The following is a 16,519-nucleotide window of genomic DNA, read 5'->3' as shown; positions in this document are numbered from 1 at the left end:
ATCGCCCCAGGCAATCCAGGATGTTGGTCACTCAACAGCATACAAAACCAAGGTTTTAGCCTTGGTGCTCAGAAGGTTAATGCTGTATTAACCATCTGGTTAGATCTAATCAAGTGTCTTATGCCCAGAGTCAACAACTAAAAACAGGCCCTGGAATACACTCCATAACAAATTTACATCTCCTAGACCTTTTATTTCTCTCCAAATAAAATTTTACTTAGAATGTTAATGTATAAATCAGGTGGAACTTGAGCTGCTTGGAGTGAGGGGGGTGTGGGAGTAGAGAGTTTCTCCTCCCCTAACCACTCTTCGGAGGCCTACAGATCACCTCTGTCTCCTCTAAACACAATCTGAAAACCATCATTCTAGACCATACTCTCTCCATCTCAACATTAACGGATCCCTCAAACATTCCAACGTGGTTTGTTTTGGGTGGAAAGGACTAGAGCCTGTTATTCTAGAATTTCCTGGTTCCCATTCCAGCCAGAGATACATAGAACCAAATGGCAGTCTGCAGCACCTGTGGTCAAACACAGCACATGTGTAGGTCCTCAACACATGGCCACAGGGTGGATAAATGTGTAACTGGACCCTAAGAGTTGGAGGCCTCCCAGGCCACTTTGCCAACCTCCTGGGCAATTTTATCAGAGGCACTGAGGAGCTATATTAATAGCGAGTGGAAGGGACTTGCCCTTCTGAGAATGGGTTTTTGACCCAGAGTTGTGCTTGTAACCACAGAAGCCCACAGTCTTCTCCTCACCATCTCCTTTGCAGGTGCCCTTACTGCAGGACATAGTAGCCTTAGCACTTCATGGTGGTGGGGAGGCTGACAGGAGAAGCTTTAGGCAAGGTGGCAGGGGAAATGGGTCAGAAATGGACAAAACACATGGGTGAGTGATGACAACCAGGTGGGCCTGACAGGGCAGCACCTTGGCCTACAGAAAAGGCCAGCCCCCAGCAGTTGGAGATGGACATGGGATAGAATGAAGCACAATAATAACCAGTACCTAGCTCTACAAATAAGAGTCGAAACTACCAACCAAGAGGTTTTCCCATAAACAGACACAGTACCAGAGGGTTATTGCTTATGGGCAGTCACACGTACACGACACCCGGTCAGTATTGCTTTTCTCAGTGCCAGTGCCTAAGTAAGGCCAACCTGCTGGGCCCAACCCACCCAATAGAGTCATTTCCACTCACTGGCATCATGGTTCAAGCATCTGGGAAGAAATAATGAGTCACCATAGGCCAGTCGTGCATTTTTCAACGTTGTAAGTGACCATAAACATTGGAGGCATCATCTTCTAGTATAATGTAAAAAGTGTGTATCTATGTATAGAGTGTGTGTCCCCTTACAAGGTTCTTACAGACAGGGAGGAAGGCCTAAGTCAGCAGTATAATTGTGAAGTCCCCTATTCTCAACCTTAATGAGTGTGAGGCTAAGAACAGAAATACTTATGAAGTCCCTGGGAGGTGTCCTGGAAGTCACAGAAATGGTGAGTTCTATTTTAATCCCCTCAATCTTCTCAATCTTGGCTGCACATAAGAATCACCTAGAGCAATTTGGAAAATTCCAGTTCTGGGGCTCCACTCCAGACCAATTAAATCAGAATCACAAGAGGTGAGGCCTTGGTTTGGTGTGTGTGTGTGTGAGTGTGTGTGTGTGTGTGTGTGTGTGTGTGTGTGTGTGTGTGTGTTTTTAAAGGCTCTCCCGGATGATTCTAATGTTCAGCCAGCATTGAGAACACAGTCCATAGTCTTCTTTACTAATGATCAGCTGACAACTATTCTAGTACCCCAAATAAGTCAGAGCTTAGATTTCTAGGAGAATTCTCTGGGGTCACCCCTCCACCCCTAGCTCTGAGGAGAAAGCCCCCTGCTCACTGGCTAGCTGGTGACACCTCTTTCTGCATTTGTCCTTTTTCTTTTCTTTCTTTCTTTTTTTTTTTTTTTTGTTGAGGCAGAGTCTCACTTTGTCACTTAGGTTATAGTGAAGTGGTGAGATCTCAGCTCACTGCAACCTCTGTCTCCTGGGTTCAAACAATTCTCCTGCCTCAGCCTCCTGAGTAGCTGGGACTACAGGTACCTGCCACCATGCCCAGCTGTTTTTTGTATTCTTAGTAGAGATGAAGTTTCACCATGTTGGCCAGGCTGGTCTCAAACGCCTGACATTAAGTGATCCGCCTGCCTCGAACTACCAAAGTGCTGGGATTACAGGCATGAATCACCATGCCTGACCCCTGCATTTGTCTTACGGGGCATGAGGCCTCAGAGCAAGACAGCAATGGTCTCCAGAAGGGAGCTCTGCTTAAGAAGTGGGGGCTTATCTGAGGAGACAGGACTCTGAACATCATCAGATCATCTTGAAAAAAATGCTCCAAATGCCCAGTCTGACGAAGACAGCCGACACAGAACAAGAGAATCTGAGTATTCTAAGCAGGAATTTAAGTATCGCCCATTTCCCTTAGTCAAAAATTATTCTTCTCCTGAAATTTTACCTTATATCTGCAGCAACTGCTTGAGAGCATTCTCTTCAATAGCTCATCCTCCAGTGCCATTTCTGACATTTTTGGTTATAGAATAAAGGCTATATTTATATATACAACTACTAATATTTTCATCTATCTGCAAAATATTATAACCTTCACGAATTCACCTAAACAGTTATTCATAAGGTAACACTTCAAGCACCATATTTTTGCAATTAGAAATTTACCATGTATTGCATATTAATCAAATGAAAACAGAATTTCTAAAAGCACCTCGGCATCAACTTATAATTAGATATCTAAAAGAACATGCACAGTTTGTTATACTGGCGATGCATAAAATACCACCGAAGAAGACCCTGTACATGCGTGACAGGCATCACGGCCCCGGGAATGACCTGAGAAGCCTTTACATTCCCTACATCCCTGCTCATTTAGTCTAAGCCATTTGCAGAGATTGGTCCTATTCACCAGTCCCCAGAAAATGACAGTTCATGCAGAAGGCTATAGTTGAACTGCCTCGTTCTCATTTTCCAAACGTAATTTTAAAACTGTCCACTTAGACACCTAAAAGCATTGCTTGTTTTTCCATTTTCCTCTCCAGTAATTCTTTCAAACTCTCATCTCTGTGCTTGAAGTATAAGTAATCGGAAAAAGAGGGGCCCCGCCGGGTGCTCGGAAAAGCCCTGAGGCTGAGACACTCCTCTCTGCCGGCACAATCTCTCTCCTGGCCGCCCTCTGCCCCGAGGTCGCCCTTGCTCCTCTCCTCCCATTCTTCCTTGGACGCTTCCTCCTTCTCCTTGCAGACTTCCTCCAGCACCTCGGGGGCGGGCTGGGGCTTGGTGGACAGATCCTCGGGTGTGCAGAGCTGCTGGCTCTGTGGGGCCAGGCCGGGGCTGTAGGGCTCCACCTCGTAGCAGTTGTCCTCCTCTTCCTCCTCGTGGCAGGGGCTGCCCCGGGCACTCTCCCCGTCTGATTGGAACACGGGCCCCTGGACCCGGCGCTTCTGAGAGAGGTCAAAGGGCTCCTCTTGCTCCAGACTCCTCAGGACGCCGGCTGTCTGTGCCAGGGCGATTCTCCCCCTTCCCAGACCTATGAGAGCAGAGCGAAAATTCATGCACCTGAGGAAATACTGCACAAATGGGGCCTCGAGGAGGGGGAGCAGCCTGGGGCCGTTTAATATATTCTGATCGCATATTTTAAAAATAGATCATTCCCAGTAAGGATGTGGTGATGGGAGGCTTGTCACAGACAGCATTAAATTGGGTTAATCCCTTTAAGGTGAATTTGGCAATATGCACCAAAAGCTCTAAAAATAAGCTTTGATTTAGCAAGTATGCTACTGCGAATTTAAACTGAAAAAATAGGCAGGCAGGCGGACAAAACGTGTGTGGATGCCTATCACCATATTTTTCATCACAGTCAAACTGTGAAAAATGTTTGTGTTTAACAATAGGGGCTTGGTTAAATAAATAATGATATATCCACATAGTGAGCCATGTATAGGTGATGTGGAGATCTACTAATGATCGTAAAAAGGTATTGGTTATGTATTTTAAGTAAAAACAAAATATATACGTATGTATGTGTGGGTGTATTTATTTATTTATAGTACAGACCTAATTATATCTAGCTAGCTATCTCTATTTAAAAATGTCTGGAAAGAGGTATGTCAAAATCTTAAAATCAATGAACATTTTCTTTTAACTTTTAATGTATTACTGTTGTTTTTTTTAACCATGAGCATATGTTTTATCATAAGAAAAAAGTAAATCGATAATAAAGGTATTTTCACCTTGAACAAAACAAAGAGATCCCATTTGGGGCAGCAGACACCACCCCATGACTCTGGGCCCTATGCCAACAGCCTACTCATAGACAGGGAAGAGATGGCATGCAGAGGTCCTCTAAGGAGTTCACACAGCCCCTGTGTCTGACAACGAGTGTCCCTGCTGTTGAGCACAGTGATTCGAGAAGGCCTCATATTTTTTTTCAGACGGACTCTCTCTCTGTCATCCAGGCTGGAGTACAGTGGTGCAAACTGGGCTCACTGCAACCTCCACCTCCAGGGTACAAGCGATTCTCCTGCCTCAGCTTCCCGAGTAGCTGGAATTACAGGCGTGTGCCACCACGCCTGGCTAGCTTTGTATTTTTTTGTAGAGACAGGGTTTCTCCATGCTGGTCAGGCTGATCTCCAACTCCTGAGCTCAGGTGATCCACCCGCCTTGGCCTCTCAAAGTGCTGGCATTACCACAACACCGAGAAGTAATTCACTGCAGTGATTCTCGGTGAGCCACTGCACCTGCTGAGAAGACCACACTTTTGGCTTTACTTTGCAGGGCTGTAGGGATGGGCTTTTCAGCATGGCAGTTTCATTTGATCCTATCTTTAAGGCCTTGGCCTTTGATGAGCCAATAGTCAGGCCTTCAGGGACGGGCTGGACACTGAGGAGGAGCAACAGGAAGGGAGGGAACCCAGGATGCAACCAGACCAGGCTTCTGCGGTTGGGGGAGGTGAACAAAAAAGAAGGGTAGAGGCGATGATGTCCAACTTTGCTCACTTTATGATGCTGTCAGGCGATGAAGCTTTCTGTATCTTTAATCTTGTCAGGGGACAGGAAAGATCTTTTTAATGATTTTTGAGCCACTTCAAAAGCTAGAGTGAAAAATAAAAGCTAATACCCTTTGTAGATGAAAACACCAAGATTGTTGAAAGTCTGTTAAAATTTTTCAAAGCAACTCTCTGATAGTTATTTTTCCAGAACAACAGAGCTGTTAGGTGCCTTTTAGGATTTGAGCCATCAGTGTGGGGTAAGTCATGGCAACCAGGTCGTGCTTTCAGATGGAGTGTGGTCTCCTCATTGACTTGTATGTTACTCGTCCTGATGACCGAGCAAACCTCACCTCTTCTGGAAAAATCCAGGCCTAGTTTGGGGAGGTGGCTCAGGCAACTAGAAATTCAGTGAATAGTGCAGGAGAAAAACATTTGCAGGAAAAGTAAAGTTGTTTCTGTTTTGACTAGGATGTTTTTCAGGGATTTTGCACAAGCTCCAGGCCTTGTTTTGTTACCACAGCTCCCTGTCATCCAGGAGTCACTAGAAACTCAATGGGTACCGTGAAAAACCTGAAAGCTACAATCATTTTGTTTCACGCTGTGTGCTCATATGTGTATCTATTTATGAATACACATGCCCACTCGACCATCTCTTTTGTAAGTGGGTGAGTGAAACAGCACACGAACAAATTACCCCATGTTTCTGCCTAGGGTAATGAGCACTGGCTTGATTCAGAAATCATTAACTGGGAATCCCAGTTCTGTCTTCAGACTTGCTGTTTGACCTTGAGGAATTTAACGCCTCTAGGCTTTGGTCTCCTCTTACATAAAATGAGAATAACATTGTAGGGACAAGCAATAATGTCCCTAAGGTGTCTCACCCTGTGCTTTGATCATACTAGTGACCGAAAAGCTGTTAATATGATTTTGTAAATTACATGTAAACCTGTCTTCTCCCCACGCACAGACATCCTAGAGGGCAGACCGTCTCCCTCCCCTAGTATCGGCCGCTGCGTGTAGTGCACCGCTTTGGACACAGGTGCATTTATTTCCTGTTTATTGAAGGACTGGTCGATTAGGTGATTAAGGAGCAACCCTGCTGAATTCAGTAGATCTAGAACAAAAACTCTTCATTGCCAAGGGCCCTGGGACTGAGCAGGTAAACGTGGTAAGAACTTTTCATTAGTTTAATGAGGACTCAGTAGGGTGTAAACCCCTGCTCTGCATATGGGCCAATCAGGCCTACCTACCAAGCACAAAATTGTCCTTGGGTGTGTCTGGTCATGAACAAGTTAGAAAGACCTAGCCTGCTACCAACACACTTCTGCCAACAGTAGGGCTTGTACATCTATTTTCTAAAAAGGAAAGAAAAATTGTGTGCCTATTAACAGCAATGCCATGAAGTGGGTACAATCAAGGCTGCAGAGTCAGAAAGGCCGAGGTTCAAATCTTGACTCTGCTGCTTTTCAGCAGAGCAACTGTGGGCAAATTGATCTCTTGAAGCCTTCGTTCCCCCACTGTAAAATAGAAATAACAGAAGTTCTTCCAATCTGGAGTTGCCATGGACATTAGCAGCAAGGCATCTCATGTAGTGTCTGGAACAAAGGAACCAATATTGGTACCGACTGGCATCATGCTGATGGTCCAATGTCCTCTAATTCACCTGTACTTACTACCTTCAGAAATTAGCATCAGATTTTTTCTAGTAACATCATAAAGCTACTCCTGTTACTCTGCTCTGGTCTTGACAAGAATAGCCCTCAAGGTAATGCCCCATAAAACAAATTCAGCTCCCATTCGTTTTTCACTGGACTGACTCACGGGACTTCACAGGAGAGTGATTACCTTGGGAATGAAGGCCCCGCTCCATGACTCCATGCTTGACTTTCATGTGGCGCGTCAGGTTCCCCTTCAGGGTGAATTTGCTTGGGCAATAGAGGCACTTGAAGGGTTTGCTGTCCGAGTGCAGGTGCATGTGGCCCATCAGGTTGTGCATCCGGTTGAATTCCTTCCCACATAGCTGTTGAAGATGGGGATGAGAACACGGGTTACTCTGCCTGAGTGAAGTCCCATCCAGGCCCCCGGAGCACAGATACTGCTTTTTTGTTTGGACCTTGGCATTTTAATCTGCTTGCAAGGAAAATGTCCCCAAGGAAATCAGGAAGGAGCCTCAGAGTTGGAGCAAGTAGGGGTAAATTCATAAGATTTGTTCCTGGAGTTCAGAGATCTTTAAATTCAAAGTAAAAATATCAAAGCTTGTAAAGCTTATTTTGAATAAAAGCTTTGGAAAAGGAAAAGAGCTGATCTGAAAGGCAGTGGCTACAAGCTGATCTGAAAAGCAGTGGCTACTTTTAATAAGAATATGATTATGATGCAATATGGAAGGCATTGTTCTAAGTCTACCATGGATTATCTTCCTTAATTCTCACACCAATCATATGAGATGGATGCTGTTGCCATCCTCATTTTACAGATGGGCAATCTGAGGACTTAATGTCACTTGGCCAAGGCACACAACTAGTGGGTGCTGAAGCCGGGTTAATGAACTCAGGCTATCGGAGGCCAGAGGCCACATGGCCAACCACCAGACCATGCTGTGTGTCTCCCGGCACAACTCTTCTGTATCAGGCAGAAGAGAATAAAATAATACACTGTATTATTACGTAAATTGTATCAGACAATGCTTTTTCAATTGTTTCGTTTTCTAATTACTGGTATGAATTTCAAAGTTAAAAGAAATGAAAAATCCTCCAAGGAAGAAGTGTGTCTTTTCTCTGGGTAGAAATTTGAAGTAGTAAGAGTGCTATCTCAGGTGTACAAAAAATAAACATGTTTTACTCTTTCTTTCTCATCATTCTTTCTATTTCCATCAAAGTGCAAATACGTGAAGGACCACTGGTCCACCAACTTCTTTTGAAAGAAGAGCAGAACTTTCTTTTCACAGGTCATTTTGTATACGTAGAAAGTGCAGGCCAGAAGCAGACTGCTCTGGGGGTGCTTTTATTGTCCCCAAACCTTACTAGAACAGGGAAATTCCAGCCCTTCTTTAGCTTTGGTAGGAGGAATGCAAAGAGTGATTTTGTGTTTGTGATTGGACCAGAGTGTTAAGGGGGAGCATTCTCTTTCCCTCCCCAACCTCAGAGGCCAGTGGAGCTGGGGCAGTGATATGTGGTCAGATACAGAGATACTCAGGATGAGGCATCCTCTGAGGCTTACACCAGTTTTCCTTTCCCACTGAGATATAGTTTTAGGGCCAAATTTTTATTAATGAAGGCAGCATTTTCTTTAGTTGGCTGTGAGAGATGAGTGTTGAGCTCGTCTTGAAAGAGTAGGTAGACCTCTCAAATGATGATCTGGGGAGATTAGCCTAGAAGAATGCTGGGTAATAAGAGGAAGCCAGCTTGGGATTATGCATTTGCCACAGGTGATCCATGTATGGATCATGAATGGCTGGCTCTGTATTCTTGAGTAATTCATGTTTGAGAATTCCCCACCTTTGCTCTCTCTTACTAGCATGAATGAATTTGGCTTACTGTGTGGGGTTCCAAGCTCAGCATCCAGACAGAGCACCTGCACACCATATTCATTTGAAAATAGTGACCTCAGAGGAGAAAAGGATGACAGAATTTGTCTAATTCCAACTTTCTCAAGAGAAGCAATTTGTAGGATAGATGACCGTTTTATTATCAATTGAGATAACTTATTAAGATGTATCAATCTGTGGCTCAGTTGTGCACATGTGTAAAAGTTCTATTAGAGTTATGTTTATCAGCTTAAGTTGCCCACTTCTCCACCATCATGGCTGAAAGCTTTTTTTCTTTGGAGACATAGTCTTTCTCTGTTGCCCAGGCTGGAGTTCAGTGGCACCATCTTGGCTCACTGCAGCCTCCACCTCCTGGGTTCAAGTGATTCTCGTGCCTCAGCCTCCCAAGTATCTGGGATTACAGGAGCCTGGGTAATTTTTGTATTTTTAGTAGAGATGGGATTTCACCATGTTGGCCAGGCTGGTCAGAAACTCCTGACCTCAAGTGATCCACCTGCCTCAGCCTCCCAAAGTGCTGGGATTACAGGCACGAGCCACCATGCCAGACCAAAAAAAAGCTTTGAACCTAGAGATTCTAGATTAGAGATTTTCAGTCATGTGTCATTTTTAGAAAAAGCATACCTCATTTGGTTTGTGGGATGGATCCTGGTTATTCGGAGTGAAGCTGCTGTTAACAATTGCTGAGTATAACCAGTATTTGCTTCAGATATGTTCTCACTCAGGAGACTGCAACATGCACTAAAGCTTTGCCTGCTTTTTTATTTATTTCCTGCCTAGTATTGGCGTGACACATCACAGCTCCTCATTAAGCATCTGCTGAGTGCGGAAAGGGGTAGAGAACATTGCCACAGAAGAACTGATCAAAGGAAAAGCCATGAGTGGTTGAGCACAAGGAATGTAGGGGGAGAGAAAGTGAAGGCCAGAAGATCAATTAGGCCACTGCACTAGTCCAGGCATGAACCAGGTCTCATGGTCCTATAGGCCAGAAAGAGGTCATTGAAAAGAAGTGACAAGCAACTTCTACACTTGGCTCCCATGATGAGAGAAATTCTTCTTTCAGTTATTATCTGTGGTTGCTGAAGCCTTAGAAGCTGAACTGGTCTGAGAGGGTTTTGTAAAGGGGGTGGAATTTTAGCCTAACTGTGAAAAATGTGTAGAGTGCACTTTGTTGTAAACAAAGATAAAGTGTCTTCATTAGTTATTTGCAGACACTTCAGTCAACCTTACACCAGAAGTAAGGTAACCATACGGTTGTGATAATGATCAACTTCTTGCTGCTGCCACACCTTCTGGGACCTTGGGGTAGTGTAGACCTTGCAATTCACCTGCCCCAAGGTCCCATCTATTCCCCTTCCCCAGCTCCATGCACAGAGATGTGTGCCTATTATAATGGTGTCTGGGCTCTAAACAGCATCCCAGGTAGTCTCCAGTGAGCTGACTTCCTTTTCTTTGTAGCCAACTCAATATCGAGCTACAGGGCTACACACATAGTACACTTCATGAGTGCCTGTGGGGGAAATAAACAAGTCAGGGAAATATCATGACTTCATGCAAAATTCTAGAAAGCATCCATCACCAGCTCTCATCCTTTTCCCACTAAACCTGTTAGTTTTCAAACTAAACTCCTCAGTGGCAGAAGGATAGAGCCAATTAACCCAGGACCTGAGATACCTGGGCTCCATTCATGTCTGGGTAGTAGGTAGTTAGCTTCTTCCTCTCAGACTTGGACCTGCCACCAAGCCTTTTGGTCCTTATCCAGAACACGTGGCCTCCTCATCTTTCTCAGAAGATTGCCCTCATGTGAAAACAACCAAGTGTATGGAGATATGTTATGTCTGTCTCAAGAGAGAAATCTCTTAGACACTTAGTGAAGAGAAGCCAGGGAAAGAGGATGGGCCAATGAAGCATGGCGCTTTCGGGTGGAGGAGTCTGAGATGTGAGCCCCGAGCAGAACTGGCACAGTAGGGGAGGAGAGTTAGACCAGGGGAAGAAGGATGGATGGGAGGGACCACCAAATCTCTAGGTTCTTCCCCAGGGAAAAGCAGCCGTTTAAGTCGAGGCTTTCATAAATCATGCGATGTGAAGCTAAGAGCGTGCCCAAGCAGGACTTGCTGAATCATCGACAGCCAAGGTCTGTGGAGAATAAAATAGGAGTGGATGTTGGTTCAGGAAGCCGCTGGAGTGGTGAGGACTCTGATCCCATTGTGCAGTGGGCATCTCCACCAGTGTGCCCCGCTTGACCTCTCGGAGGCTCTAAGGAGCACCATCAGTGTGTCTCAACATGAAATCTCAGCTTCTCCATCCACCCGCTTTTTAAGATGGAGGTGGACCTCAAAATTTAATGAAAAATGGAAACAAGTACTTAAAGTGCCCTTTAAAAATGGGTTGCATGAGTTATTAGGCTTTGAGATGTCAGAGTAGGGAGAGGAGGTGAAGACACAGAACGACAGAGAGCTTGTTCCACTTTCTGTTCTGTATAACATTGATAATAATCATTGTTTCCTATGAACGTTGTTGTAAGGATCAAGTGAGATAACTCACAAGAAGGGCTTGGCAAATAGTAAGAGCTCAATAAATATTAGCTCTTTTTTACTCTCATTCTTGTGTATATAGTAGACTCTTTTAGATTAAAGAAATGGAAAGCTCTTTGAAAATGAGGGGGATATTAAAGGAAGAGCCAAATGAGGCATCCACTGAGTAAATACCCACCAGGCTACTTGAAGTGTAGTAGAAATGCAAATAGTTGTACCCGCCCCAGGTCTGAGAAATAAGGATGGAAAGAAAGGCTTCATCCAAGGTTCAGGGATTGGAGACGGCCCAGTGATTTGGCCCCCCCATCCCTAGTCTGCCCTTTGAACAGCTGGCAGATGCCTGTGTGCTCCGGGCCTCCTCATCCCAGCCCCCTGGCACTCTCCTCCTGGTCCAGGGCCTGGAGGCACCTCGGACACTTGCCATGAATTCCAGTGGCCATGCTGACAGCCATGGAGAAGCTGGCTCTGGTCAGAGACCCAGGGTGATGGCAGTGGGCAGCCACTGGGCTGGAGCCAGATCAGCATACTACCTTGCCCCAACCAGCCCACTGTGAGCTTCAGAACTGAGTGAGATGCGCCAGGAAGCCTGTGTTTTCCTATTCAAAGAGGAGAGGTCAGAGCTGCAGCCTGCAGCTGAGGAGAATGGCCTCCGTGAAACTGCCCTTCCCGCACATTCTTCTCCCTCTCTCTCTTTTAATAAGAAGGGTGTTCCTTTTCTCAAAGGGAGAAAGAGGGAGGGAGGGAGAGAGAGACTGTAAACTGTCCAAAAGGACCGTGAGAAAACAGGAAGCTTTGAAAAGTACAAGAGAAAGCAAGATGAAATCTATTTGCAGGCGGGCCCCTGGGGACATGTGAGGCATTGTTAAGCAGGCAGTTCATACAGCTATATCCTTCCTTCTGCTGAGGAGGGCTTTGCTGCCAAAAGCCTGCTATCTGGTCACTGCCTTAACCCCCTCCATGCCAGCCTGAAAAGCCTGACCCCAAGCACCGGGCCCCTCAGAGCCCCCCATCTGGTTTCTTACTTCTTGAAGCATCAAATAAAGCGAAGGGAAAAATGGAGTCAGTTTGACAACAGTGGTAGAGACCCTCTGCAGGGAGATTTTATCCCTTTTCTGACAACTCTGCCCTCTGGCCTTCAGCCTTCTGCTGCAGACAAGGTTTCAGATGACCTGGTGATTCATAACTTAGGCAGCTCCCGGCTTCACCCATCTCAAAAGAGAATTTGTCCCGGAAATTCTGGATGGCTGCTTTTCCTGGACAGGTTTCCCAAAGACGGCAGCTGGTTCTTTGCTGTTATGGAGTGTGGCCACTACAAGGATAGGATCCAAATCAACCTCTGTGTGCTTACCCAGAATCTGGGAAGCATATTTCTGAAAAGTGGCTTAAGTCTACAGGCGCAGATCTCTGGAAAAACTCCAGCTGGCTCCAAGAAACACAAGTCCAGAAGTCTAGCCAATAGCAAAAGAGCCCAGAAGGGCAGTAACTTTTTTATAAGAAAAAAAGAAACATGAAATGGAAACCTCTCCTCTCCTCTAATTTTCCATCCTATTGTTAATGCCTAATCCCACAGTGAGTGAACATTTCTGCTTACTAGGGATAGCTGTTTCCACCTAGCACAGGGCCGGGCAAGATCAGTTCATATTGAGACAGGAGGAAGGATTTATGTTAAGAAGGAATTTTAATGGTAAGAATCCCAAGAAATTAGAATCTGTTACTAAAAGCCTCTTCTTCCTTGCTGTGATTTTTTGGGTAAAGGGGAGAGAGCGAAAGCTGCCTCTTCTGCCCAGCCATGTCAATCACAAGGCATGAAGTGGATGGCTCTTCCCTGTTACAGCAACAAAGCACAAGTCCAGTTGCCTTGAACTTGCCTGGGCTTGTAGTCCAACACCACTGAGCAGCCAGCCAGCCTTTCTCTCTGATGGCTGGGAACTGCATGGCAATGGGCAAATGGCCCTCCATCCCCCTCTCAACTCCCAAATCCTAACAACCTTCACCCAGGGCCAAATTTCCAAGAATCTAGCATAGCACAGCTGGGAAGTAAGAACCCAGACAGCACCTTGAGATGGCTCACCCCTCAGTGTGACCTGGATCCAGTTTACAAACACAGAGAGCCTTGTGACATCAGGTCCTGCAGACCCAGGAGAGCTCTGCAAGTCTGTTGGAAGGAAGAAGGGCCATGGTACAAAGAGGGCACCCAGGAGGGTGACACTGATGCGAGATGGGGACAGGGAGAGGAAGGCCCTGGCTTATGCTTTTAGCACTGTCTCGGAGACAGAGGGCTCTGAGTTGAGGTGGCTGACACTCATTCTTGTTTCACAAATGGCTAAGTATGGAGAAGGCCCACTTTCTCCATTGTTTGACAAGAAGGTCCTTTCACATCCAACTAGTTTTGTCTGATTATAAACAACACTCTGTAGGGAGCCTCCTGACCTCTAGTGTGGTCTCCTGAGAGGACTTACCACCAGGAAGAAACAGCCTTTGCAAATGGTCAGTCCAATTCCTGTGCCAGGCCCATCTCTCCCATTGTAAAATTTAAGCCGTGCATTGTTTCAAAGCTGGCATCCTACTTTATAAACCACTCTCCTATGGGTTCTGATGGTGTGGACCAGACATGGAGCCTATTCTAACCTCAAGAAATCGGTAAAACAGAGTTTCTGAACTGTAAACCTGATCATCAGACACCCTTTGGACCATGTACATGCACCATCATTGGAGTAGAGGAAGGAGCCATCGTTCATAAAAGGGAGCTCCTAAACATCAAGCTGGGCCCAGATTACATAACACCTTGTAGTCTCTTGTGCACTACTAGCGAGAACCCTCTAGATCCTCAGATACTACCTGGGCCCAGAAGTCCTCCAAGCCCCTGAGGGTAGAGAAGCAGAACTACCGTTGTGCCCTCAAACTACACATAGCCTACATTGGCTTTGCCCCCGACATAATCCTATATTTCAGGAACATTTTCTGCCTGGTTTTACCACTACTACTGGACCAGAATTGATGAGGCGGAGGTAGGAGATGGCTGAATGGGACAGATGTGAATTTTCAGGGTATTGTAAACTATGTAACTGGCTCCCTTTATATTTTAGCAACTTTACTCCACCACCATCAGTAGATGAGCTAAAAAATTCAGTGCATGCTTGAAGCCCAAGAGTAAACTCATCACAAGGAAGGAAGAATGGCAAAGAGACCTACTTGTACCTCCATTGTAGGAGACAGTAAAACCCTTTGCAAGAAGAAACAGCTCTGTTGCATATGATGTGCTCTAGGGGCTCAATGAAGTGGGAAGAAAATCAAAGAGAAGAGGAGGCCCGTGGAGCCCATGGGCTCATGCAGCTAGGCCTCACTTCATGGGCATATGACACAGGGTGCCACCATCAGGAAGGTCCGGAGTCTGGCTTAATGCTCTGCTTTCACCATCTTGAAACTCCCAACAATGTTTGAACAAGGAGTCTTGCATTTCCATTTTGCCTTGGGTCCTGAAAATTATGTAGCCTCTGCTGCATGCAGCTTACTCCCACTTTAGACAGACATAAGTTGACTTTCGAACCACTGGAAACATGAAGAAAAGGAGGGGAAACAGAAGTGGGTGGCAGGAAAAGGGCTGGAGGGAGAAGCCTCCCTCTCTCACCTCCGGACAATGCCCACACGGGTCTAGGGAAGCTCTGGTGTCTGACCCCTCACCCCTTCCAAGAGTTGCCAACACAGGAAAGAAGTCAGCTTCACAGGGGATTCCTTCAAGTGGGGCCACACTGCAGAGGGATTAAAGCAGGAACAGCCCCTGGAAGCAGGGAACCCCACTTCAGGAATATGGATCAGCAGAAGGTATCATTTAAACTCCATTAGGCACGCAGTAGCAGAGAGAGAAAACTTCATTTCAAACAGAAGGGCTCTAATGATACCTGAATGTGGTGATTTCCCTCTTCTTCCCCCTCAGCCCTCTTCGTGGCCGTATGACACCTGGCCAATACATCACTTGAATTAAGCCCAGTCATGCGCAGTGTTTTGTCATTGTAGAAGTAGAGAAAGAAAACACTGGTGTGGGGTAGGGACAGCCTCAGGGGGCCGAAGCATTTCTGAGTAACGCCTGTCAGAGCTTCAGGCTTTACAAACTCCAGTTCACACATTTTCTCAGCTGATGAAATGCGAATCCAACCAAATTGGCCTAACACGGACATTTTAACAAAGACGCACTAGCCCTGGGCTACATGGCACTTAGCAATAAGTGAAAGACACTTGAAGTGACTGCTCACAGTGATTCCACAGCCTGAGCAGGCATTTCTGAGGGCCTCGGAGGGGCTAGCTTTGGAATCCTTCTCATCCTCTGTGGGAAGCCTGCCTCAAAGTACACGTATGGCTCAGCCCTACAGTCAAGAGGCAAGGAGGGGAGAAGAGGAGAAGGCGGGGAGGCTGTGCTAGAAGCTTCTCTGACTCTTTCCTATGTCCTGCTCATTGCCTTGTATGGGGAAGAAGGTTAAACCTGCTTTCTCCTTTCTAGAACAAAGGCTCTCCATATCACCTTCATCCTTTAACAGCCTCTTTCTCCAAAAGGGCCTTCCACCTTCAGACCTTTCCATAGCGCCTGGCTCCACCCCTGGGCACTGATGCCATAGTGAGACAAACAGGGCAGGCTCCTTAGGGACCTCCAGCCTGGCATGACATAAGTGGGGTGTGCGGAGGGACAGAGTGGTAGATAGGACCTGGGGTTGCCCATGGACCTATTCTGAGCCCCCGGAGCCCCACTGATGAAACAGAGTGGAAGCCTCCCTGGGGACCCTTTCCCATCAGGCATTTGCACAACTCTCTGGTTCCTTCCTGGTCCCACTGCCCACCTTGCATTTGAAAGGCTTCACATCAGAGTGAACGATCATGTGTGCCTTTAGGGTCTGCTTCTGGACGAAGCTCTTGTAGCAGAGGTGACACTGGTAGGCGCGGATGTTGGTGTGGATCAGCACGTGTCGCTTCATATTGGCCAGCAGGGTGAACTCCCGCCCACAAATTCCACACTTGTGCTCCTTCACACCCTGCGGGAAGGCAAGATTCAGAAAAGTGGTGATTGACAGGTAACATGCTTTCATCAGGATCACAGCCTTCATTTTCCTGTCTGCCACATAAACCCACAAAGAGCTTGGTGATAGATGCTGAGTTTCAAATAATGTAGCTTCAGTCTTGATAAATTACTATTTTCTTGAAAAGTGTTGATTATGTAATTTTTTTTTCCTACTGAAAACCATAAACTAGCCAGACTATTAAAGGAAAAGAAAGCTTTTGCTTTTGTTGCTCCAGCTGCTGCTGGGGTTAAGTCTCCAGTGATAGTTCTTGAGGATTAGTAGGCTTTTGGTAAGAGCACTGTGGGCTGATATGCAACATGAATCTATAATCTGGCTTTCATGATAATGAAAAAA

The 16,519-nt window shown here is 46.0% G+C and overlaps 1 protein-coding gene across 2 annotated transcripts in view; it reads right to left on the bottom strand.

Moving 5' to 3' along the window:
- Positions 1-1,696: 1,696 nt before the first annotated feature.
- Positions 1,697-16,519, bottom strand: part of ZNF366 (zinc finger protein 366) — a 63,760-nt gene continuing 48,937 nt past the window's right edge. The window contains exons 3-5 of one of the 2 annotated variants that reach the window (XM_032278783.1): positions 15,947-16,138; positions 6,888-7,062; positions 1,697-3,581 (exon numbers count right to left, since the gene is read on the bottom strand). In XM_032278783.1, coding sequence (XP_032134674.1) covers positions 3,049-3,581; positions 6,888-7,062; positions 15,947-16,138 — 900 coding nt within the window. In that variant the 3' untranslated portion in view covers positions 1,697-3,048. The remainder of the gene's footprint in view (positions 3,582-6,887; positions 7,063-15,946; positions 16,139-16,519) is intronic. The other variant, XM_032278779.1, reaches the window with a different exon arrangement.

This window comes from Sapajus apella, unplaced genomic scaffold (assembly GCF_009761245.1).
Source record: "Sapajus apella isolate SASKATOON/1434 unplaced genomic scaffold, GSC_monkey_1.0 scaffold1, whole genome shotgun sequence".
Taxonomy (NCBI): domain Eukaryota; kingdom Metazoa; phylum Chordata; class Mammalia; order Primates; family Cebidae; genus Sapajus; species Sapajus apella.
This window is presented reverse-complemented; position numbering and strand designations above follow the sequence as displayed.